Raw genomic sequence first — 24363 nt, 5'->3', positions numbered from 1 at the left:
GCTGGTCTCGAACTCACAGAGATCCGCCTGCCTCTGCCTCCCGAGTGCTGGGATTAAAGGCGCGCGCCACCACCGCCCGGCTGTAAGAGACGATCTTAAAAACAAAAACAAGAGGCTGGAGGGGCTGGAGAGATGGCTCAGAGATTAAGAGCACTGACTGCTCTTTCAGAGGTCCTGAGTTCAATTCCCAGAAACCACGTGGTGGCTCACAGCCATCTATAATGAGATTTGGTGTCCTCTTCTGGCAAGCATACATGGAAAGAATGTTGTATACATAATAAAGAAATAAATTTTAAAAAAAGAAAAGAAAAAGAAAAACAAGAGGCTGGAGAGATGGCTCAGAGTTTAGGAGCAACTGACTACTCTTCCAGAGGTAACTGAATTCAATTCCCAGCAACTACATGGTGGCTCACAGCTATCTGTAATGAGATATGGTGCCCTCTTCTGGCGTGAAAGCATACAATACAGAACACTGGATGCAGAATAAACAACAAAAAACCAAAGGCTGGATGTGGTGGCATTCTTCTAATTCCAGCACTAGTGAGACAGAGGCAGAGGCAGGACATCTGTGAGTCTGAGACTAGCCACGGCTACATGAAGATACACACACACACACACACACACACACACACAATCTCCAAACTGCTCATAAATGTCGACTGTAAGACACCAGTAAATGTGCAGCACACCACTGACTCAGTAATGGGCTCTGTGGCTAGGGAAGGAGGGCAGCTGGCAAGTTCAAGAATCAAGTAGGCTGCATCCTCAGAAATGACTCTAGAAAATGGATCTGTATGGCAAAAGATATAGTAAGTCTTAGTATTTTGAGGCGACAAGTGAAAAAAATACTTTCCTTTTTAATGTTGCTGTATAAGCCACCATGTAAGGCTTCGTTAAGACTTTAGTTTACAATACACTCAGCAGCCTACATATTCATTCATCTGTAAGGCACTTCATGTTATTATTGATCATTACATGAAATTCCCAAAGTTTAGGCAGCACTCAGGATTTGATTTCAACTTCCATATTCTCTCTGGTTTTTCTTTGTAGCTCTGGCTGTCCTGAAACTCATTCTATAGACCAGACAAGTCTCACACTCCTCTAATGCTGGGATTAAAGGCTGTGCCTCCACCACCTGGCTGATTTCAAGTTTCTTTGGGGTGGGGATACACTGATGCCAGTGCCCTTGAGCAGATTAGAGAAGGTGCACCTATCAGGTAACTGTAACCACCCTTCAGGTGACCAATTCCTACACTTGCTCCCGCCTCTGTACCAGCCCTCACTCCATCCAACTAGCTCTCTGCATTACACACTACCATCCTCGGCACACAGATGAAATGGACACTGATTCCTATATATTTTTTCTTTAAAAACAAGACCTCACGATGTAGCCCTGGCTGGCCTCAGACTCAGACATCCTCCTGCCTCTACCTCCTAGTGCTGGAAGTATAGGAGTGTACTGCCACAGGACCCTCAATGCCATTTCTTCCTTACCAAGGAACTTGTATACCAAGGACGACAATGGACTAGTTGTGTACAAATGAAATGCCAGCATGTGGTAGGGAAACCATTTTTTAAAGTGCTGTGTGCATGGGCATGCATGCCCAGCACTGTGAGTCAGAGGACAGCTTCATGGAGCTGTTTCTCTTTCCACCGTTGCATGGGTTCCAGGGCTCAAACTTTGAGATGTTAGATTTGCATGCAACAAGCACCTTATCTGCAGAGCCATTTTGCCAACCCCAAGAACAGATTTTGAAACATGCATGCTTCAACAGTATTAGGGAGAGGATTGGTCAGATGGCTAAGCAGGTGAAGGCTCTTGCCACTAAGCCCGACAACCTGAACTTGATCCTTGGTACACACTTGTTCCCTAACCTCCACATTTGCACAATGGCAGGTTCACACCTACAACCACAAATACAAATTTTAACAGATTATTTTAAAGTGTTATGGAGCAGTCAGCAATATGGCTCAGAACATAACCCAATGACCTGAGTTCTAGTCCCAAGATCCACGTTATGGAAAGAGAGCCAATTCTTTTTTATTGTTTGTTTTTTCCAGACAAGGTTTCTCTGTGTAATTCTGGAGCCTGTCCTAGCATTCACTCTGTAGACCAGGCCGGCCTCAAACTCACAAAGATCCGCCTGCCTCTGTCTCCCAGGTGCTGGGATTAAAGATGTGTGCCAACCCCACCTGGCTGAGAACCAATTCTTGCAAACTGTCCTCTAATCTCCATAATTTGCCACCACAGAGAAGCAAGCAGCGTACACCAGCACACATGCACACAACACACACAAAATGAAAACAAGATTTCTAAGTGTCAATGAGGGACTGGCAAGATGGCTAGGTGGTTAAGGACACTTGCTCCTTTCTTTTTCAAGGTCTAAGTTGGTTCTCAGCACCCACAGAGTGGCTCACTGTAACACTTGTGATTCCCCTCCAGCTCCAGGGGATCTGCCACCATCTTCAGGCCTCATTGGGCAGAAACTAATGCACTCTCAAAAATCTTAAAAGTTAAAACATCAAGAAGACTTTGTCCATGATCACAGGTCCCAAGGGTGGTGCCACTGAACTAAGAGTGTTGTGGAGCAAGTTCCCAAACATTAACCAATCAGACGCCTAAACTCAAACAGCACAGATTTAGTATCAACCCCCATAGTATGGCTGTCCGATACTGGCCACTAAATAGCAGTGATACCAACATGTGTGTAATGGGAGACAATGAGATACTGGTGCCAAGGTCCATGTGGGGAGGAAAAAAATGCCCCAAGGGGGCTGGAGAGATGGCTCAGAGGTTAAGAGCCGTGCCTGCTCTTCCAAAGGTCCTGAGTTCAATTCCCAGCAACCACATGGTGGCTCACAACCATTTGTAACGAGGTCTGGTGCCCTCTTCTGACCTTCAGGCTTATACACAGACAGAATATTGTATACATAATAAATTTAAAAAAATGTCCCAAGGCCAAGGAGACACGATGAAGCTGCCTGTACACACTTCATCAAAAATCACATTCTTAGATAGGTCAGCATTTTTCAACCTACAAGGCAACTCTTCCATCTCCTCTGGAATCCTTCCCTAACCAGGGTTTTGGGACCGTTCAGGTCTGCCATCACAGGCAGTCGGGGCACTGTACACAAGTTACTGACCTAGATGAAAAACAAGCATTTTTCAGCTAATAACCAAATTCTTTGCGCAGGGCCTTCATAAAGAACTCCATGAGGGACTGAGGGCAGGCGTCGTCTGCCAACGCATCACTTAGTAACCTCACTTCAAATGCCCTTCACAGAGTAGGAGACGGGTTACCAGTTATAAGTGCTCACTTCAAAAAGGTGGAGTTAGGCAGAGGCCATGTAGCTACAGAAAGAGAAAGATGCCAGAAACTTACTGGTAAGCCACAGCCTTGTGGGTGATACACAGATTGAAAGAAATGGGTTAAGAGCTAGCTAGGAATACACATAAACCATTAGCCAAACAGTGTTTTAATCAATATAGGTTTTTTGATTATTCTGGCTTGAGCAGCCAGGAAACGAAAGTACAGTCTCCATTTACAGGTATACCCTTCTTTTTCACTACCCTCCCATTTTTTTGTAATAGGGTCTCACCATATATCCCAGGCTGGCCCTGAACTCAAGATCTTGTCTCAGCCTGTCAAGTGTGTTGGGTTAGGGGCACATCACCATACTGGATTCTGAATGGAAGTCATTTAAACATTCCAGGACTATCTGATGCATCTTCTATGCGTCTGACACTTAAATACCCTACTAACTATGCCAATTCTAGATGGGTATTTTCCATGTTCAAAATTGGGGAAATAGTTCTGAGCAGATGATAGGTCTCTCCAATTAAAAAGGAACAAAAGGCTACGCAGTGGTGAGGCACACCTTTAATCCCAACACTCGAGGCAGAAGCAGACGGATCTCAGGGAGTCTGAGGCCAGTCCGATCTACAGAGTTCCAGGACAGACAGAACGAAAGAGTGAAATCGTTAGGAAAAACTACAACTTAAAAAAAAAATAGGAACAAGAGAAAAGAGTTAAGGACTTGAACTCAACAGCGACAAGGTCTCTTCTCTAAGGTCTACAATTCTGTGTGAATTAAATCAAAGGTTGTTCTTTGAATTTGGAGATCAGCAAGTGATGAATGGGTTTTCTTTTCAGCTGCTCTATCAAGCCACTTATAATGAATGACTGCTCTATGAATATTACACACACACACACACACACTCTCTCTCTCTCTCTCTCTCTGGGTTCCTCCCCTTTTAAAACGTGTGTGCTCATGGGTGTGCCCACCACAGAATGCATATGGAGGCCAGAAGACGACTTTATGGAGTCGGTCTCCTTCCCTTTTTCTGTGGGTTCCGGGAATCCAACCTGGCTCACCAGGCTTGTGCACCAAGCGCCCTTACCTGTTAAGCCACCTCCCCAGTCTGGACCCCTCCTATAGCACACTGTACTTGCACTGTACTTCTGCAGGAGCTCTCAGTGGTAAGAGTGGATAAAGAGAAAAGCAGCCATCTAAAGAGAGGCTGAACTCAGCAGGCATACTCTTCTACATTTCAGACCCTTCATTTGGGGGCACTAAAGTACGCACAAACATGAGTGATGGTTAAAAAAATTTGGGTTTTATTGTTTTTGCTAAACAATACTAAAAAAAAAAAAAACACGGTTTTTTTTTTCCATTTTGAAGGCAGGGCTTGAATTATTTAATTTTGATCCATTTATTTAATTAAAAAAAAAGGGAAAAGAGATCATGGCCAAAAAAAAATTAGCCCCACCCTACCCCCAAAGCTCTAGCCAGTCACATGAGCATCACCCATGTCCCACTCAGTGCCTGATATTCAGGTGGTAGCACTCTGCCCCATGAGACTACCCTGGAGGTGCAGGGGCATCAAGTACCAGTTTTGGCTCTCAGCAGGTTAGTCAAACCAGGCAAACTAGTGGGCTAAAGTCCAGAAATTCTTTCAAGGTTTTCTGCTCATTGGCTAAGCACATACAAACTGTCATTAGCTTGTAAGATTTCAGGGGGTAGGAGGGGGCCGAAGAGCAGGAGGATGGTAGAAGAGAAACTAGAGATTATTCAAGCTTTTCTTGGGCTAGAGGCTCTGGACATAGACTTAAGAAAGGTCAGGGTAGATCGAGTCCAGGTTTCATAGAAGAGAAAATCAGCCCGGAGGAGAAGAGCTGAGATGTGCCATGCAAGCCAGTTGTTCCTGCAGAGGCACAGGGGAGGGGCGCTGACTCCCAAGTGGAGATTGCTGAGAGTTCGTCTAGTACCATGAAGACAAAGGCAGAGGGAGTCCTGAGGTTGGGACCAAATGTGAGACCGGTACATACAGTTAAAGACCAGAAAGCCATCAGGACCCTCAAGGCCAATCCCATCTGTACACTGGCTCTGCAGGGCTGCAGGAAGTCCTCGCTGTGAACTAAGTCAAGTTAATCGGCAGGCTCTGAGTGGTAGAAAGGACACATTTTTGTTTTCAGAGGGATGAGGTGGGAAGAGTGGCCATGATCTAGTAAAAAGAGACCTGCAAGGAGCAGAAAATACTTAGAGAACATTTTAATATATATTTCCATATATATATTTAAAGTTAAGAAAAATAAAACTAATTCAAGCCATGCCCTGTGCAAAAAAAAAAAGGAAAAAAAAAGTCAAGAAAAAAATGAAAAATTTCAAGTGAGACCTCTGTCTTCTGCTCCGGTCTCAACTTCAGAATCACAGTCAGCTTGTTACTTTTATTTTGGAAGAAAAGATGTAAAAGTTTCTTTCAATCATTCAGAAGGCAAGTATATCCACTTATAAAAACAGAATGGCAGAAACAGACTAGGAAAGGAAAGTCACAGGTGAAGGACAGAGTGGAAAGGAATTTGCAAAAATAAAACTAACAAGATGACTGTTCCAGAAGGGGCTGTGAAAAGGACATGGTGGGCCGAAGTCTGTTAGTCAAGTAATGATTCAACTTTTAAATTATTCTCTTGTTCTTTTTTTGTTGGGTGTTTGTTCAAGTCTAGGTTTTCTGAAACACTGACTCTTTAGTAAGAGTCAGCAGGAAATATAGGATCCCTTCCCTCCCCCGGCCTGCCTCCGCTGAAGCCACCACCACCATCTCTGTGGCTAGATGCTGGAAGAGTCCTCCATGTCTGTGGACTCAGGATGACAGGGCAGCCTCCTTCTGTGGTTGTTGGGCTTGTGAACGCTGCAGTATCTTTTGGCTTTCCACATCTCTAAAATGTTTTTCAACCTGCAAGAGATAGAGCACCCAAATCAGAAATAGAGATAGGGCAAGGTCTCCTCCTTATACAATCTAAGCCAGCTTAATATGCCAAGGCCTGACTATCTGCTCCATGGACCATACAGTCAGCTTTGGCCTTGCTACTATCTACCAGCCTCCTCACCTGCAAGGTAGGCTGGCAGGAGCCTCTAATTTCACCACATTGTGGCAGCTGAGCTAAAACTGGCTTAAGATTGTAGCTATAAACTTACACATTAGGGGTTATTATTACCAACAAAATTCCTCTTTTCTTTCTAACAATGTATTATTTTTTTCTTATATTTTTCTTTTTTTATTTTTTGGTTTTCTAAGACAGGGTTTCTCTGTAGCTTTGGAGCCTGTCCTGGAACTCACTCTTGTAGACCAGGCTGGCCTCGAACTCACAGAGATCCACTTGCCTCTGCCTCCCAAGTGCTATGATTAATGGTGTGAGCCACGACCACCCAACTAAATTTTTGCTTTTTCTACAACTGTTATACTCTAGAAAATAAGATACAATATACAGTTCTTTTTGTTTGTTTTGTTTTTTGAGACAGGGTTTTTCGGTATTGCCCTGGGTATACTGGAACTTGCTCTGTAGACTAAGATCTGCTGCCTCATCCTCCCCAGTGCTTGGATTAAAGTTGTGCAGCACCACTGCCCAGCAAACCTACAGTAAAGAACTTGCCTAGTGCCAGGCGATGGTGATGCATGCCTTAAATCCCAGCACTTGGGAGGCAGAGACAGGTGGATCTCTGAGCCTATCCACTGAACGGTCTAATTCCGTTGTCATGTGGTGAAGACACAGGGCTGACTGCTCACTCTATCCCAGACCACCACCGTTCCTATCCTCACATTGCTCGCAACACAGCAGCAGAGGCTGGTGAACGGGGCACAGGCAGGACTACTAGGAGACACCATGACTGCAGGAGCACAAGTGCCCTGCTCTGATGAGGGAGGACAAAGGCCAAGGAAGCTCCTCTCCAAAGTTTCACAGCTCCTTTACTTACTATTTTTCGTACATGGCTCAGTGCACTCCCCTCTTTGCCTTTACAATTTTCCACTTGATATGGGGGTGTAATAACAACTTCTTCCATGACTACGATGTTTTTTTCTTGCCATTTACAGTCTTTAATGCTGGAAGGAGAAGAATATAGGTGAATGTGACATCCTGGGGACATCCCATACCTCCCATCTAGTGAAGAAGTAACTTTAGAGCCAGGCATGGTGGTGAACACCTTTAATCCCAGCTCTCAGGAAGTAGAGGCAGGCAGATCTCTGAGTTCGAAGTCAGCCCAGTCTACAGAGCAAGTTCCAGGATAGCCAGGGCTACACTGTCAAAAAAAAAAAAAAAAAAAAAAAAAGGCAAACCAAACAAAAAAAAAAACCTTCTTCCAGTAGGCTGACCCCAAGTCCCCAGCTCACTAGTCAGCCAGAAAGAGGAGCTAACAAACATCCTCCAGGCATCACTGGACAGGAAAGCAGTGACACTACTGCACTATTTCGTAGGGAGAGTCAAGAACTGTTAGTCTCGGGCTGGAGAGATGGCTCAGTGGTTAAGAGCACCGCTTGCTCTTCCAAAGGTCATGAGTTCAAGTCCCAGCAACCATATGGTGGCTCGCAACCATCTGTAATGAGATCTGTGCCCGCTTCTGGCTTGCAGGCAGAGTACTGAGAATACTGTATACATAATAAATAAATATTAAAAAAAAAAAAAACCTGTTAGTCTCCACCATCAGGGGCCTGGAGAACCATAAAACATTTGGTGGCAGCCTCAGAAGTTCAAGCCAAATTACAAAAGAAAAATCAGACCTGACTTACTGGCCTGGAACAGAGGCTTGGCAACTGCTTTCTATCCAGGGTCAGATCATGAACAGCTATGGAACTCTGCCAACACATGACACATATACAAGGGGCAGACCTACCCACTCCTGGCCTTGGGAGAAATACTATTTCTAGAAATACAGTGATCTGTACTTTGCCTCCACCCAGCCCCTGCCCTCAACCATGCAAACTGTGTTCCAACTGGCCCCACTCAATTACCAGACAGCCAGACACCTGTCAGACCAGGAAACTCCATCTGAGTTCCCACATGGGGAATCCCAGGGCAGCTGATACTAAGAGAGTTCCTTCTCATACCTGGAAATGTGCAGACACCCGGCCCCAGACAGCTCTGCTGCCAGCTGCCATCTGTGCACCAGACCCTGGGTGGCTAAACAGGGTAACAGAAGGCAGCAGGGGGGTTGAGGTGAGTGTCAAATGTTCCAGGTTTTCAGCAGTTAGGGAAGCTAGTAGAGAGTCTGACTTCTGCTGTGACAATATGTGTTTCAGGAGGAGGTAAGCACGTGGCCTTCTGTTCTTCCTAACTCCCCGTGTTTGTCCCAAGGCACAACTAGGCAAAGTAACAAGACTTCCCTTCTTCCCTTAATAAAACCACAAGCTTTTAGAGGAAGGGATAGCAATAACAACAACAAACAAGAAGCTAATCATGAGCTCTAAATTATGGGCTACTATCACTAGAGACCCTTACAAGACAATCCAATCCCAAACAAACTTTTATAGACACACTGAAGTGACTCAGTTGTGATCACACTATTCCACCGTGCAAAGGAGTTCCAAGTGCCACATCTCCGGATGCCAGTGTGCTGCATCCCTGGTACATTTTCAGGAAGATGACCACCCAGAAGCCTTTCATCAGACAAACAGCCAGTATCAGCTCTAGGAAAAGGAACCCCTATGCTCCCACAACTCACGTCTTGTGAATGGTCTGGAAGAGCTGCTGGCCCTCCAGGGAGACGCCAGCACTGATTGCATAGGCCTGGCTCAGCTTCTCCTCCTTCTCCGTCCGTGCTTTGCTGGCAAGCTAGGGTGAGGGAAAGGAAAAAAGACTCAGAAAAGCATTCACCTTCATTCTTCCCAACTCAGGGAAGCAAGTCAGAAAAGATTGCTCTGGAGTCAGTTCGATTAGGAATCCAATTAAGCAAACAAACAAAAACACCAAATATAGGATTAAATAGTTATTATTTGCAATTCCTGGCAAACAACCTTTTTTCTGTTTTTCCTGAGGGCCTCCAATGTGCCAGACATGCACTGTGCTACCTAAGAGATTCAGCCTGAAGGAAACATGAAAACATATCACAAACCTGCAAACAGAAGACAACAAGTCCAGCGAAATGGTGACATGCAGTATTCAGGGGTAGGGAACGGCTGTGGGAAATGGTGCTTGGAGATAAACCAATGCACACACTTCTACTTAGAGAAAGCATACACTCACCCACTGCTGTGCCTCAGATGTAGAGACGAACGTGCACTTTCACAGACCAAGGCTGAGAGGCACAGCTCTTGGCAACAAGCTCAGCCTGGCTAGCATCATAGGCTCATCTAACAGCCAAGCCTAAAGTAAACTTAATCTATCGTCATCTGAGCCGAGGGCAGCTCTGCCCCACTCCACCCTGCAAAAAAGGAGTGGTCTGAATTTTGCCTCTTGCCTGCTCCTTCACTGCTCCCTGGTGGATCAATCACAAACTGATCAAAGAAAATTCTGGTAAAATCTGATAGTCTACTAAAATGTTAGGAATCCTTCTGGCAAGGGTGGATATCCTGTCAGCCTATGTTGTCCCACCTTACACTACTGCTTGCTAGAAAAATTTTGAGTGTGAGACAAAACAAATGTGTATACAAGGCAGTTAAGAAAAACAGGCAGATAATGCACCTGAAAAGAGAATGGTCTAAAGATCTTCCGGTTCCATAAACACAAACAGTTTGTATATAGAACATAAACATAATGAAGCTGCAGCACACTAAATACACACAGTAATAATACTTAGGGGACACACAGGGGCTAGCCCACACATGTTGTCATTTTAGCCTCTCCAGATAAAAGTAGAAAGCATGACAAACCTCTCTACGGATTTGAAGCCAGAGCTCACCTGGTCTTCAGATATGGACATATACAAAGACAACTGCAGTGTATTACTAATCTTGCAGGCCTGGCTGCTATTCTGGCCCCATCAGGCTACAGCTTCACAGAGGAATCAATGCACTCTGAGCAAGGCAATCCCATCTGAAGTGAGAAAGTTTCGGCACTTGGAAACACTGAGTTTCTATGGAAAGAGAACGGCTGGTGTGTATTTTAAGCAACAAGCAACGCTTTTTCAGGAACCAAGAAAACCCTGGTAACCAACCATGAGGAGTTTCCTTGAGTCTAGTTTTCCAAACAATGTCTCCAGAAAATGAAGTCTCCAAGGAAAGAAGGATAAACCAGAGAACAGTGGCACCACTGGGAGTTGCTGGTGGCCAGGCAAGAACTCCTTCACTGAGACAATGGACTCAACTACTCTACCCTATAGTACCTGCAATTAAGCTATAGATACCAGTCATCAGTTTATATGTTGTATTTTCGTGGCAATCTGAAAGAGAATTTGCCTTCACCAGAAAGTGGTAAAATGGACTCAGTTTCTCCCACTATGTCCCAAACAAGGCTGAAGCTGCAGCTTTCTTGGTACAGTGCTTGCCAAGCAAATAAGAAACAGTGGGTTTGATCCCAGCACTGCAGACACCAGGAAGTGGTGACAAAGGCCTATAATGATACGAGAATTAGAAGCTCAAGATCATTCTCAGCCATATAGCAAGTTCCAGGGTACCCTGGGGTATGTATGTGAGATCCTCTCTCAAAAAGACTCAACCAACCTAGGCATGGTGGTACACGCCTTCAGTCCCAGCACTCGGGAGGCAGAGGCAGACAAATCTCTGTGAATTTGAGGCCAGCCTGGTCTATAAAAGTTCCAGGACAACCAGGCTATACAGAGAATCCCTGTCTAGAAAAAATAGTAATACCCAAACCAAAATAAATTGCTCATTTCCTGGGTTAGAGAGATGGCTCAGCAGTTCCAGGACAGCCAGAGCTACAAAGAGAAACCCTGTCTGGGGGGAGGGGGAGAAAGGCAAGAGAATGTTCCCACAAAAACAATCAACATGTGTCTCCTCGCCTCAAAACTGTGAGTTGGAAAAGGAAAGGCCTTGATCTTGCTTTTTATCAGGAATAAACTCACACAGAACATGGACCAGTCTTCTGTAAAGCAAATAACCATCACTCTCACCTTCACTGTTTACAACAATCTGCATATGTCTATGCTATTGTCAACTGCCAACTGCCAATATGCTCCAGTTATTCCAAATTAGCAAAAGCTGAATGTTCTTTAAAAATATATATTTTAAAACTATTATTTATTTATTTATTTATTTATTATGTGTACAGCATTCCTTCCATGTGTGCCCGCATGCTTGAAGGGGGCACCAGGTCTCATTATAGATGGCTGCGAGCACCATGTGATTGCTGGGAATTGAACTCAGGACCTCTGGTAGAGCAGCTAGTGCTCTTAACCACTGAGCCATCTGTCCAGCCCCAGTTAATGAATTTTTAAATGTACTAAAACCTTATCAAGCCCAAGAGAGGTACTTGGTGCCTTTGCCACTGGGGATAACTCATTAGTTCTCTCTGGTCTTCAGTCAAGAACCTTCAATTTGGGGCTGGAGAAATGGTTCAGAGGTTGGGAGCACTGGCTTCTAGAGCTCCATTAACTACCATCACCTATCTACCCTAGCTTAGTATCTATGCTAGCTGCTGGCTTTGCTACCAATCAAAACAAGCACTAACCAGTCAGCACCTCAAAAAATAAGCACTCAAGTGTAAGAGCGCACTACATTCAGGCAAATCCACAAGTACAAGTCACTAACAGAAGGGGCTTAACTGAAATGATGGACCTGACACTGCACGAGCTCGCCCCCCTTTTACTGTGTATTATTCCCACTGAAACAAGTTAACTTCTACAAACCAGAGCTTCCTTCTGAGGCCACTTCATAAATACCATCTAGATGTGGGCAAAGAAAGAAAACCACATGAATGTGATAACCAAACAAAGCACATCGAGAGTGAGTGGCTCTGAGCTGGCAAGATAGTTCAGTGGTTGCTTGCTGCCAACCTCAGTGACCTGAGTTCAATCCCTAGAATGCACAAGGTGGAAGGAGAACCAGCTCCTGCAAACTGTCCTCTGACTTTCACTTGCATGCACATGTACACCCACATACATACAAAACATGTAAAAATTAGGCGGTGGTGGCACACGCCTTTAATCCCAGCACTTGGGAGACAGAGGCAGGCAGATCTCTGTGAGTTCGAGACCAGCCTGGTCTACAAGAGCTAGTTCCAGGACAGGCTCCAAAACCAGAGAAACCCTGTCTCGAAAAACAAAAATTTAAAATATTTATATTAAGTACCTCCTAGCTAAGTGATTTAATGAATATGAGAACACACAGCCCCTTGTGTACTCAGTGACATGTAGGGGAAAAGAAGACGCTAAGAAAACCCAAGCAACATATACTTCATTTTGTTGCCGGCTGAGCCATCTTCTTTCCATACACCCATGAAAGCACAGGTGCTGTGGGTACTCCAGAGGGATTCCTACTGCACACATTTAACAGACTGCGACAGCTGATAGGACAAGCAGAGTCCAGGGAGAAACCTGCCGGTGTGGCCTACTGACTTCACCATGCCACTCTCAGCTTGCCTTCCCTCTGTGTTTGGGTCTGTATTTGCAGCTGCCCTTGCAGAGAGGTTAGGAAGCAATGCAGCTGTTGTCTGAAACAGCTGGTGCTGCCTGCAAGCCTGGTGGGGACAAAGTGCAGACCAGAGTAGCTAAAAACAACTATCACCCTAAGAAACCTTACTCCTGGCTCTTTCAGAGCTGAAGCATGCTCTTAAGACCCCCTTCCCCCTTTAAATTTAACTGGGTTTGTTTTGTTTTCTTCAAGACAGGGTTTCTCTGTGTAAGAGAGCCTTGGCTATCCTGGAACTTGTCTTGTACACCAAGTTGGCCTTGAACTCACAGAAATCTGCCTGCTTCTGCCTCTTGAGTGCTGGGATTAAAAGCATGCGCCACTGCCTGGCTAAATTTAACTGATTTTTATGTGTATGGGTGCTTTGCCTGCATGTAGGTGTGTACACAAGAAACATGCCTTGTGCTCACGGACCAGAAAGGGGTTTCAGATCCCCTGAGATTGGAGTTACAGACAACTGTGAACTGTCATATAGGTACTAGGAATTGAACCTAGGTCCTCTAGAAGAGCAGTAATGGTTGACCACTGAGCCATCTCTCCAGCCCCTTGGAAGCCTTTATGATGCAGGGTTTCAGTACACGTAACTCAGGCTGGCCGAGAACTTGCAAGCCTCCTTCTTGATTCTGAGTGATAGGATTACAGACTTGTGCTATTAAACCCACTGGAAAATTCTTATTCTTCGCTAGCACCAAGCAAGCTCTCAAAAAGATGCCTTCCAAATGTCAATATTTCCACATCTGTTTCCTAGCTCAAAGTTCCACAGATACTACTCTGGGCCAGGTGCATATACCTGTGCACCCCCAGTTTCATGGGAGGAAGGCTAAAGTGGTATCCCTTGAGCCTAGGAGTTCAAGGCCAGGTTGGCCAACATGGCAATTATTTAAAGTGTGTGCAAACAATCAAGAGGGAGGGAAGGAATAAAGAAAGGAGGGAGAGGAGAAAAAGATCGTCATTCAACCCTGGACAGCTGGAAACAAAAATAAAGTTCCCTAATGTGAAATTGTGTCCTAGAATACATAATCAAATGGGAATGGTAGAGCCAAAAATGTCTGGCAGTGAAAACTAAAATTCTAAGATCTAATTTTGAATGAAAATTTATGCCAGGCTATGCACCAAGACAAAATTAAACACTTAATACTCAAATAACCCTATAAAATAGGGACTAAAACTAATGCTATTTGATAGATGAAGAAGCTAAGGTACAGGTGACAAGAAAATTGCCCCAAATTACCAAGTCCTAAGTGGTAGGGTCTAGATTTGAACCTGGGCAGGCTGGTTCCAGAACGTTCCATGTTTACCAGTGCTGGAGATGAACTCAGGGCTTCACACATGCTGGTAAAGTGTTTTACCAATGACAAACTCCCAGCCCCCGAGCAACCAGCAAGAGTGAACTCTAGGGCTGGTGAGACAGGGCTCAGTGGGTACAAGCGCTTGTTTGTCATCATGCTGGATGATCTCTGTGTAAGAGAGCAATTCCCTTAAGTTGTCCTCTGACTTCCACGTAAGCACTGTGTGCCATGGGAGTGCTCCAAATACACACAATCAAACAGACACAAATTTACTTTAAAGAGGAAATATGAAATCTAGACAATTTTAAAACAGAAAAAGGAAAAAAAGAGTTGTCTAACCATGCTTGCAACCCCAACACTTAGGAACCTAAACCAGCTTGGCTACAGAGTAAGGTCCTTCCTGTCTAAAAAACAAACAAAAGAGAGTGAAATCCAAGGCTGGCTAGAGTTGCAATCTCTAGAATCAACATGGTGGAGCAGAAAACTGACTCCTTTCACTTCCACACATGCACATACAACTCTGAAAATAAATTCTTAAAATGCAAAGTTTTAAGTCTAAATTACTGTTGAAAACAGTTATAAATTTGGATACACAGATATCTAGGTACCAGCAGGATGCTAAGAGAGTAAGAGTGCTTGCTGTGAGAACCTGGTGACCTGAGCTTGATCCCTGGAATCTGAGACGGAGGGAACTACCACAAAGCTGTATTCTGAGCTCCACATCTACAATCTCATACACAAAACATCACGTACACATTAATAAAAATACAATATTCCAGCCAGGCGGTGGTGGTGCACACCTTTAATTCCAGCACTTGGAAAGCAAAGGCAGGCAAATCTCTATGTCTGAGGCCAGCCTGGTCTACAGAGTGAGTTCTAGGACAATCAGGGCTGTTACACAGAGAATCCCTGTCTCAAAAAGACAAACAAACAAACAAACAACAACAACAAAATGTGTCTATAACCCTCTGAGCTGAACTACAGGCAACTAACAGATTCTAAGGAGGGACAGGAAAACTGCCTTCAGTTTATAGCAAACGATAAACTCACCAGGCTCGAGCAACAGTACCAAATCCTTGACTGCCAAATGTCTTAGTTAAAATCAAAGGGTCATAAAGCCACACGACTGCAGGAAACACACCTATATTTGTGCATTCATGAGTGTGTTCTGGGGGGCTTCATTAACAGAACAAGAAGGTAGAAGATTGGGGTGAGAACAGAATACTGTATACATAAATGAAAATGTCAAAGAACAAATTAATAAAACAATAAAGAATTTTACAGAGACCAACATGATGTCAAGAAAAGCCCTAGAGCCGGGCGGTGGTGGCGCACACCTTTAATCCCAGCACTCGGGAGGCAGAGGCAGGCGGATCTCTGTGAGTTCGAGACCAGCCTGGTCTACAGAGCTAGTGCCAGGACAGACTCCAAAGCCACAGAGAAACCCTGTCTCAAAAAACCAAAAAAAAAAAAAAAAAAAAAGAGAAAAGCCCTATGGGGGGGCTGGAGAGATGGCTCAGCAGTTAAGAGCATTGCCTGCTCTTCCAAAGATCCTGAGTTCAATTCCCAGCAACCACATGGTGGCTCACAACCATCTGTAATGAGGTCTGGCGCCCTCTTCTGGCCTTCAGGCATACATGCAGACAGAATATTGTATACACAATAAATAAATAAATATTAAAAAAAAAAGAAAGAGCCGGGCAGTGGTGGTGCATGCCTTTAATCCCAGCACTCTGGAGGCAGAGGCAGGAGGATCTCTGAGAGTTCGAGACCAGTCAGGTCTACAAGAGCTAGTTCCGTTCCAGGACAGGCTCTAAAACAACAGCAAAACCCTGTCTAAAAAAAAAAAGCCCTATAAACATAGCAATCTACTTACAAAAGGTAATGAATAAAAGGGGGAGGTGTTCTTGTGAGATCTAGTTGTCTCCACACCCCTCTTTTCTGCAGCCCAGGAGGACTGCCATGACTCCCAAGTCAGTCAAGACCTTGCTGAAAACCCTGAGTAAGGCTGCTGACAACACTCTTGCCTCTGTTCAACCCATTCCCTCTGCAATGCACTCAATAACCTTTCTTTTAAGTAAACAAAATGTATGTGATCTCCTTCAGCATTCAAAGAATACAGATTCTATGATAGAAAGCCATTTATTTTGGCTGATAAGAATAGGTATATCTGCTGGGCAGTGATGGTGCAGGCCTTTAATCGCAGCACTTAGGAAGCAGAGGCAGGCGAATCTCAGTGAGTTCAAGATCAGCCTGGTCCATAGAGTTAGTTGACACAGAAACCTTGTCTCAGAAAGAAAGAAAAAAAAAAAAAGGTATGTCACTCAAACCACCATTTCTTTTTTTTTTTTAATATTTATTTATTATGTATACAACATTCTGCCTCCATGTATGCCCACATGCCAGAGGAGGGCGCCAGACCTCTTTACAGATGATTGTGAGCCACCATGTGGTTGCTGGGAATTGAACTCAGGACCTTTGGAAGAGCAGGCAATGCTCTTAACTGCTGAGCCATCTCTCCAGCCCCCTATAAAAACCACCATTTCTTGAAGTTCCAGGACTAGAGCAAGGCAAGTCCAAGGGAAGCCTTGTGAACTTAACACTAAGATACAGTAAATGTTTCACTGTAATGAAAAACACTACAAATCCAAGTTGCTGGGATACTGTAAAATCCACAGACTACAATCACAGTATAGGTAACCAGATTTCAGTCAATCAATACATATTACAGGCAGGATTTTATCTCTAACTAGCTTAAAACAAAACACCATGTTGGCAAAGCCAACCGCTTTTATCATATGCAATCATATCATATTGTTCACAGCAGCTGAGCACTGACAACAATTTCAGAGTCCTAAGATTCTGAAACCATGGTTTGTTGTCAAGAACCTACCATGTCTGTCAGAGAGAAACCCAACTGAATGTAAGCTGAAACTGACCTCAACACTCTCTCCAAGAACGTCTGCTCAAACACAACCATCTCTCAATGAGGCCATTAAAGTTCTGTGAGGAAGTCAGAGCAGTAGGTGAGCTCTAAAGCGCCAGACAGATAGTAGATATTATTTTAACATCATGGGCAGAGAAGGCAGCTTGTGGATTGTTTCAAAAAAGCTATAAAAGGACTGGAGAGATGGCTCAGTGGTTAAGAGCATTGCCTCGTCTTCCAAAGGTCCTGAGTTCAATTCCCAACCACCACATGGTGGCTCACAACCATCTGTAATGAGGTCTGGTGCCCTTTTCAGGCATGCATGCAGAAAGAATATTGTATGCATAATAAATAAATAAACAAATAAATATTTTTTTTAAAAAGCTATAAAATCCAATCTTTCCTTTAGCCGATGATCTCACTGCCTCTTCTCCCCCCCTTATAAATTTTACTGTACACCGAGGTATACAATATGTTATAAACAAACACAGATAGTAAGGGATGACTATAGTGGCTGAGTTCACATATCAGAACAGACTTGGCAGTGCACAGCTATGATCCCGTCCTTTAGACAGCTGAAGTAGGACAATTTTAAGTTCCAAGCCAGTGTTTGTGCTCTCTCCCAAAGAAAATAGACACTGGCTTTTGACAGTCTCTTCTCTAATACCTCTAGTTTAGCTCAGTGACAGAAAAGACAGGTAACCTGAGCAATGTCATTTGCTAAGGTCATGTATGAGAAGCCTCCACTAAGAAGCTCACTATGCCAAGGGTCGATGAACCACAACTAGGAGCCAAATCCAGCCAACTACCCACTTGAGATAAGTTCTACTAGAGAACAATCAGAACCATCTGACTATATACAATCTACAAAGGGAACAAACACTGTCTAGTGTTTAATACAGGAAGATCCACAAAGCTTAGAAGAGTGACTGCCCAACCCTTTATAGGAAAATGATTGTTGCCCCCTTTCTTAGGTGTCATTCTCAAGCTCACTTTTTTTTTTTCCTTCGAGGCAGGGTTTCTCTGTGGCTTTGGAGCCTGTCCTGGAACTAGCTCTGTAGACCAGGCTGGTCTCGAACTCACAGAGATCCGCCTGCCTCTGCCTCCGGAGTGCTGGGATTAAAGGCATGCGCCACCATCGCCCAGCTCTCAAGCTCATTCTTGTTACCCTGAATCTCACCAAGTTAATGTACCAAAGAGGGACAGTATGCTTATCATGCACAAAGACCTGGATTCAATTTCCAGAATACCCCTCGAAAATGCTGCCGTCCCTCAATACTCCCAACAAATGTGAGATTCCTCAGAGCAAGGGAAAGGGCTTAATCATCCTGACATTTCCCAGTACCTGGGAAGAAGGGAGAATAAGAGAAAGGTGGACAAAACCAATCAAAAAGCTAACAGGTCCCAGCAGTTAAATGACGTATATCATCACTCAACTCTTCCAGGGCAGGGTACACACATCTAGTTCCACCCAGGAAGCTGAGGCAGCAGGACAGGAGGCTGGAGCTCTAAGAGACTCATGTCCCCACCTAAAAAGAGGAAAGCAAGTCTTCATAAGCTCCAAATTCTATCACACCATACTTTTGGTATAGTGTGTGGATCCTTTTACTTTCCGTCTCCAGGGAAATTTCTGGCATTTCCCTAAGCTAGTCTAGAAATTCCAGTGCTAGAATGAACTCTATCACTTGTTCTTTGCCATAAACTAAGCCAACTAGAATATCTTCTCAACACTGGGAGCACAGCACCACTGGACCCACCATAAAATCCATACTCTTGAGCCGGGCAATGGTGGCGCACGCCTTTAATACCAGCACTTGGGAGGCAGAGGCAGGTGGATCTCTGTGAGTTCGAGACCAGCGTGGTCTACAAGAGCTAGTTCCAGAACAGGCTCCAAAGCTACAGAGAAACACTGTCTCGAAAAACAAAACAAAACAACAACAAAAAAATCCATACTCTTAACAATATTTATGACCTAACTCTCTGTCCATCACAGTGGCAAACAACGTCTTTTCCTGTGAAAAGGTGTCTTCATCACACCCTATGATTCTGAGAAGGCCCCTTGGTAATTAATGGCCTAAGGAGGGCCATGGAGTTAGCTGGCTGACAAGTACTGTGGGCCAAGCTGAGTCACAAGCTCTAGTCTGGAGCAATGGCTCCTCTACCACACACACCCCCTTTTTTTTAAGGATCAGACTGATCCTAAAGTGTGAATGACATGAAACTGACCTTCAAAAAATTAGGGGTTCTTTGTTTTTCAAGACAAGGTTTCTCTGTATAACAGCCCTGGCTGTCCTGGAACTCACTCTGTAGACCGGGCTGCCTCGAACTCACAGAAATCGCCTGCTTTAATCCCAAATGCTGGGATTAAAGGCATGTGCTACCATGGCCCAGCTAAACCAGTGGTTCTTTTTTTGTTTTGTTTTGTTTTGTTTTGTTTTTCGAGACAGGGTTTCTCTGTGGCTTTGGAGCCTGTCCTGGACCTAGCTCTGTAGACCAGGCTGGTCTCGAACTCACAGAGATCCTGCCTCTGCCTCCCAAGTGCTGGGATTAAAGGCGTGCGCCACCATTGCCCGGCTAAACCAGTGGTTCTTAAATGGCAGACGATCACTACCTGTTTGACACTTAACAGGTCCCTTGCCATTCAGCAGTACAGAACTCTTCCTCTCCACTTCCCCAACTGCATCTCAAGACATATCCGCGACAAAGTGTCTGCCCAGAACCAGGCACACATCTCTTTTTTTTTTTTTTTTTTTTGGTTTTTCGAGACAGGGTTTCTCTGTGGTTTTGGAGCCTGTCCTGGAACTAGCTCTTGTAGACCAGGCTGGCCCCGAACTCACAGAGATCCGCCTGCGTCTGCCTCCCAAGTGCTGGGACTAAAGGCGTGCGCCACCACCGCCCGGCCCAGGTACACATCTTATTGCTAGACTCACAACTAGGACTGCAACCTTGACTAATACTTCCCACATATACCAAACACACATACTAAAAGAGAGAGAGAGAGTGTGTGTGTGTTTGCCTGAATGGTATGTGTAAGGCCCACGGATTTGGTCCCAAACAGTGGAATTTCAAAACAAAACAAAAGACCTCATAACTAGAAGAGACGGTGACCAGGGATACTTCTGACTCTACTTGGTATTAAAAGCATACCTTAACACATTAGTGTCAAGATATAGTAAAGGGGCAGGAACTGAAAAGATGGCTCAATTAAGAGCACTGGCTGCTCTTCCAAAGGACCCAGGTTCAATCAATTCCCAGCAATCACATGGCAGCTCACTCCTGTATCTCCAATTCCAGGGCTTCTAACACCCTCATATAGACAGACACACATGCAGGCAAAACACCTATGCACATGAAATTAAAAAAAAAAAAACTAATAAAAAGGGATATAATAAAGGGAATTGCTAATGGGCTAGGTTCACAATAGGTCACAACTATCAACTACCCAGGAATTTACTCAAACTTGGGAGTTTAACCAACAAATCACCAGAAAATTATAGTTATATTGACTCTCAGCTGTGAAGTTGATAAAAATTCAAATAAAAGCCGGGCGGTGGTGGCGCACACCTTTAATCCCAGCACTCGGGAGACAGAGGCAGGCGGATCTCTGTGAGTTCGAGACCAGCCTGGTCTACAAGAGCTAGTTCCAGGATAGGCTCCAAAGCCACAGAGAAACCTTGTCTCAAAAAACCAAAAACAAAGAAAAACCACACACACAAAAAAAAAGAAAAATTCAAATAAAAATGAAGTAAATTTGTCCTTCACTGTGACAACATACTTAAAAGTAGTTTCTTTTTAAAAAGAAATCTTTCTTTTCCATATTCTCAGCTGTATCACTACCTATCACCAGACCTAATGCCAGATTCCATTTTGATTCATTCAGCTGGGTGGTGGTGGCGCACGCCTTTAATTCCAGCACTCGGAGGCAGAGACAGGTGGATCTCTGAGTTTGAAGTCAGCCTGGTGCCAAAGCTACAGAGAAACCCTATCTCGAAAAACAATTTTGATTCATTCAACATCATTACCAGGGACTGATAGGCAAACTGAATCTCTTCTCTTCTGTTTCTATTGGGTCACTCACTGATTATTAGTCATGAACATGGCTCAGAAATAGATCTGAAAAGGCTGACAGACCAGTCAGGGGTTTGGGAAGAGAGGTAAATGTTTAATTTCTCTATTACCCATGGGTTTCCATTTCCCATTTGCTTCTTGTTCCTACATCTGTAACATCTGCAGAAAGCATTTTCTAACACACCAAAATATTAAGGGATTTACACTTTATATAATGCACTGGATGCATTAATTTCCCAGGCATGTTCAATCGTATAGTCCATCAGCTGCCTATGTCCCAGGACAGTTAGGAAATGGACCCTACACACCGGGAGATGTCATAATGCAATGGCAAAAGGTTGCTCGCCTTGGCTGGGTCAGGTCTCTTAAGAGTTCCATAGGTTTTTGGAAGCATAGCTGCCTAGGTTCTGTGGCGCTCACTTTGACCTCCAGTACTCAGGTAAATGTATGATGAACTATGTAGAGGGAAAACATTGTCCTAGAAATCCCTGTTAGTTCTAGTCACCTAAGAAAAAAAAAATCTCCATCCTTTATACGGTATTTGTAGTAGCCAGGACAAACTCTATACTCTTCAAATCTTGAACTGGCAAATTCCAAGTATCTAACTCAATGACAATAACGTCATTGCTCTTAGTCGTTTCCCCTTCAACACATTGTTCCTTTTCCTTGGTCCCAAAAATCTAAGGAGCATCAATTTGGGAAAACAAAACCTGGCACTGTGGTGCTTACCTGTAACCTCATCACTCAAGAGGCTGAGCCAGAAAGATTAGGAATTTCAGGCCAGATCATTTTAGGCTACACAGGAACTGTACCAAGACAGTGGTAGATAATGAGACTAGAGATACAGCATGCACAAAACTCTAGATCTGGTTCTCCAACATCTCTAAATCAGGCATAGTGGCATATACCTGAAATGCTAGCACTTGGAAGAGAGGGACAGGAGGACCAGAAGTTTGAGAGTCACAGTCACCCTCAACTATATAGTGTTGGAGGCCAGTCTGGATTACATGAAATCCTGCCTTAAAAAAAAAAAAAACAAAACAAAAAACAAAAAAACAAGGTGGTGGTGGCATACACCTTTAATCCCAGCACTCAGGCAGTAGAGGCAGGCAGATCTCTGAGTTCGAGGTCAGCCTGGTCTACAAAACAGCCAGTACAAAGAGAAATCCTGCCTCAATTAAAAAAGAGAGAAAGAAATAATGAATTGTAATGAATAATCTGGACCTCACTTACAATTAGCTTTTACTTCAAAGATTCTATCAGGAAAATCTGAACACTCTAACAGGGTACGTTACCACAGAAAAGAAAAAAATTACATTCAAAGGAGTCACTCAGCAGTTCAGCACTTGCCCAGCAAAACCCATCCAGCCCCTAACTCCCAAGCACAGCCAAGACTCCTACAATTCTACTGTCATCTCGAAGCTTCCTCTTCTACCCTACTGCTAGGGCTAGACTTAAGACTTGTTAGTCTAGTGACTTGCTAATTTGAAGCAAATTGGCTCATTCCCAGAAGTCACTAATTTATACCTTCTCTAGTTGAGCTTATTATTAAGTATTTCCCTTAAAAGTCATTACATCAGCAAGATGAGCCAGCATACCAGAGGGTCTCCCACTGAAGTCGTTAAGTGCAGAACAGCACTCTGCTTCTCAGACCGTAAGTTTCTGACACCCTGCACTGCATTAGTTTTCTTCCAGGCTTCTCAGAGAACATTAGCTCCCTTAATACGCTGAAACAACCCTCTGACATCAGGAAACTCCCAGCCCGTGTTCCTAGAAATGGGACAAATTTGGGGCCAGAGATATGGCTCAGTAGCTATGGCACTGACTGTTCTTCCAGATGACCTGAGTTTAATTCCCAACACCCACACGGCAGCTCACAACTGTCTGTAACTCCAGTTCCTGGGGATCTGACACCTTCACACCAATGTACATAAAATAATTAAAAAAAAAAAAGAAAGGAAATGGGACAAATTTGGGGAGGAGGTGATAGTGGAGATCAAAATCAGTGCATTGTTGAGTGTGACAATGCACACCCAACTTGGGAGACAGACGTAAGAGGAGCTCTATAAATTCAAAGTTTGGTCTACATAGTGAGCTCCAGGCCAGATAGGCAATAGAGTGAGACCCTGTCAAAAAATAAAACAAAAAACAGCTGTGCCTTGTGCAAGCTAGGCAAGCATTATACCACTAAGTTACATGCTCAGACCAAGAGATTTTTATGTCCATGTGACTGAAGCAACATGTAACAGCCACTCAGACAGTTTTCAGTACAGTCCAGCAGGCAGTCTGAGTCCATCTCCAAGGAGGAATGGCAAAGCATCCTGCTAAGTCAATTCGAAAGAAAAGCAGACTGTTTTTTCATGAACACCTCTGCAAAGGGAGAATGAAATGAGTCCAGAGACAACTAAACCCCTCATCCTCATTTCAGTTCTTGGCTTCTCTTTCCAGCAAATCTTCTACATTAGGCAAGTGGGCTGTACAGGTCTAAGAAAAACAGAGTTCTGGTGTTCCCCAAGCTAGTACTTCTTGCTGCTTTTTTTATAAAAGTGGGGGTAAACAACCAGTTTATAACAACGCTGGTAAATAAGACCAACCAGCAAAGCTTAGTGGTGGCGCAGGCCTACGATCTCAGCACTCAGGAGGTGGAGGCTCAGAAGTTCAAGGTCATTCTGAGCTAGAGTGAGTTTGAGGACAATCTGGGATTCATAAAATCTCATCTCAAAAGATCAAAATAAATTAAAAAATAAAAAGTCAACAACACTGAATAGCAGAAATCCAAACATTAAAAGCAAAGCTAATCCACACACTAACCTAAGCAAGAGTTGTGATATGAGGTTAAACACCAAAGGACCGAGTAATGGTTGGTGCACGTGTGCTTATGTGCGCAGACTTCTCAGTTCACACACAACGGTAATAATGATACCAAACACATCCCACCCCTCTAACTGGTGGTACTTGGTCACAAGGACAGGAATCTTTTATCTTCTTATTCTTTAGTGTCCTCTTCCCAATAATCATTACTATTCCCTAAGGTTTAAGGGAGAGACTTTTCATAAATACACATGGTAACAGCTGCAGTTCTAACACCCTGGGAATAAATCACTTCATTCAAATCTTTTAAAATTTCATGAGCTGCCGGGTGATGGTGGCGCACGCCTTTAATCCCAGCACTTGGGAGGCAGAGGCAGGCGGATCTCTGTGAGTTCGAGACCAGCCTGGTC

The 24363-nt window shown here is 44.1% G+C and overlaps 1 protein-coding gene across 1 annotated transcript in view; it reads right to left on the bottom strand.

The window, feature by feature from the left end:
• Positions 1-3871: 3871 nt before the first annotated feature.
• The window catches only part of Lsm12 (LSM12 homolog), a 26547-nt gene continuing 6055 nt past the window's right edge, over positions 3872-24363 (bottom strand). The window contains exons 3-5 of the mRNA XM_005369132.3: positions 8998-9107; positions 7255-7381; positions 3872-6235 (exon numbers count right to left, since the gene is read on the bottom strand). Of these exons, the coding sequence (XP_005369189.1) occupies positions 6143-6235; positions 7255-7381; positions 8998-9107 (330 nt within the window). The 3' untranslated portion in view covers positions 3872-6142. The remainder of the gene's footprint in view (positions 6236-7254; positions 7382-8997; positions 9108-24363) is intronic.

This window comes from Microtus ochrogaster, unplaced genomic scaffold (assembly GCF_000317375.1).
Source record: "Microtus ochrogaster isolate Prairie Vole_2 unplaced genomic scaffold, MicOch1.0 UNK44, whole genome shotgun sequence".
Classification (NCBI taxonomy): Eukaryota; Metazoa; Chordata; class Mammalia; order Rodentia; family Cricetidae; genus Microtus; species Microtus ochrogaster.
This window is presented reverse-complemented; position numbering and strand designations above follow the sequence as displayed.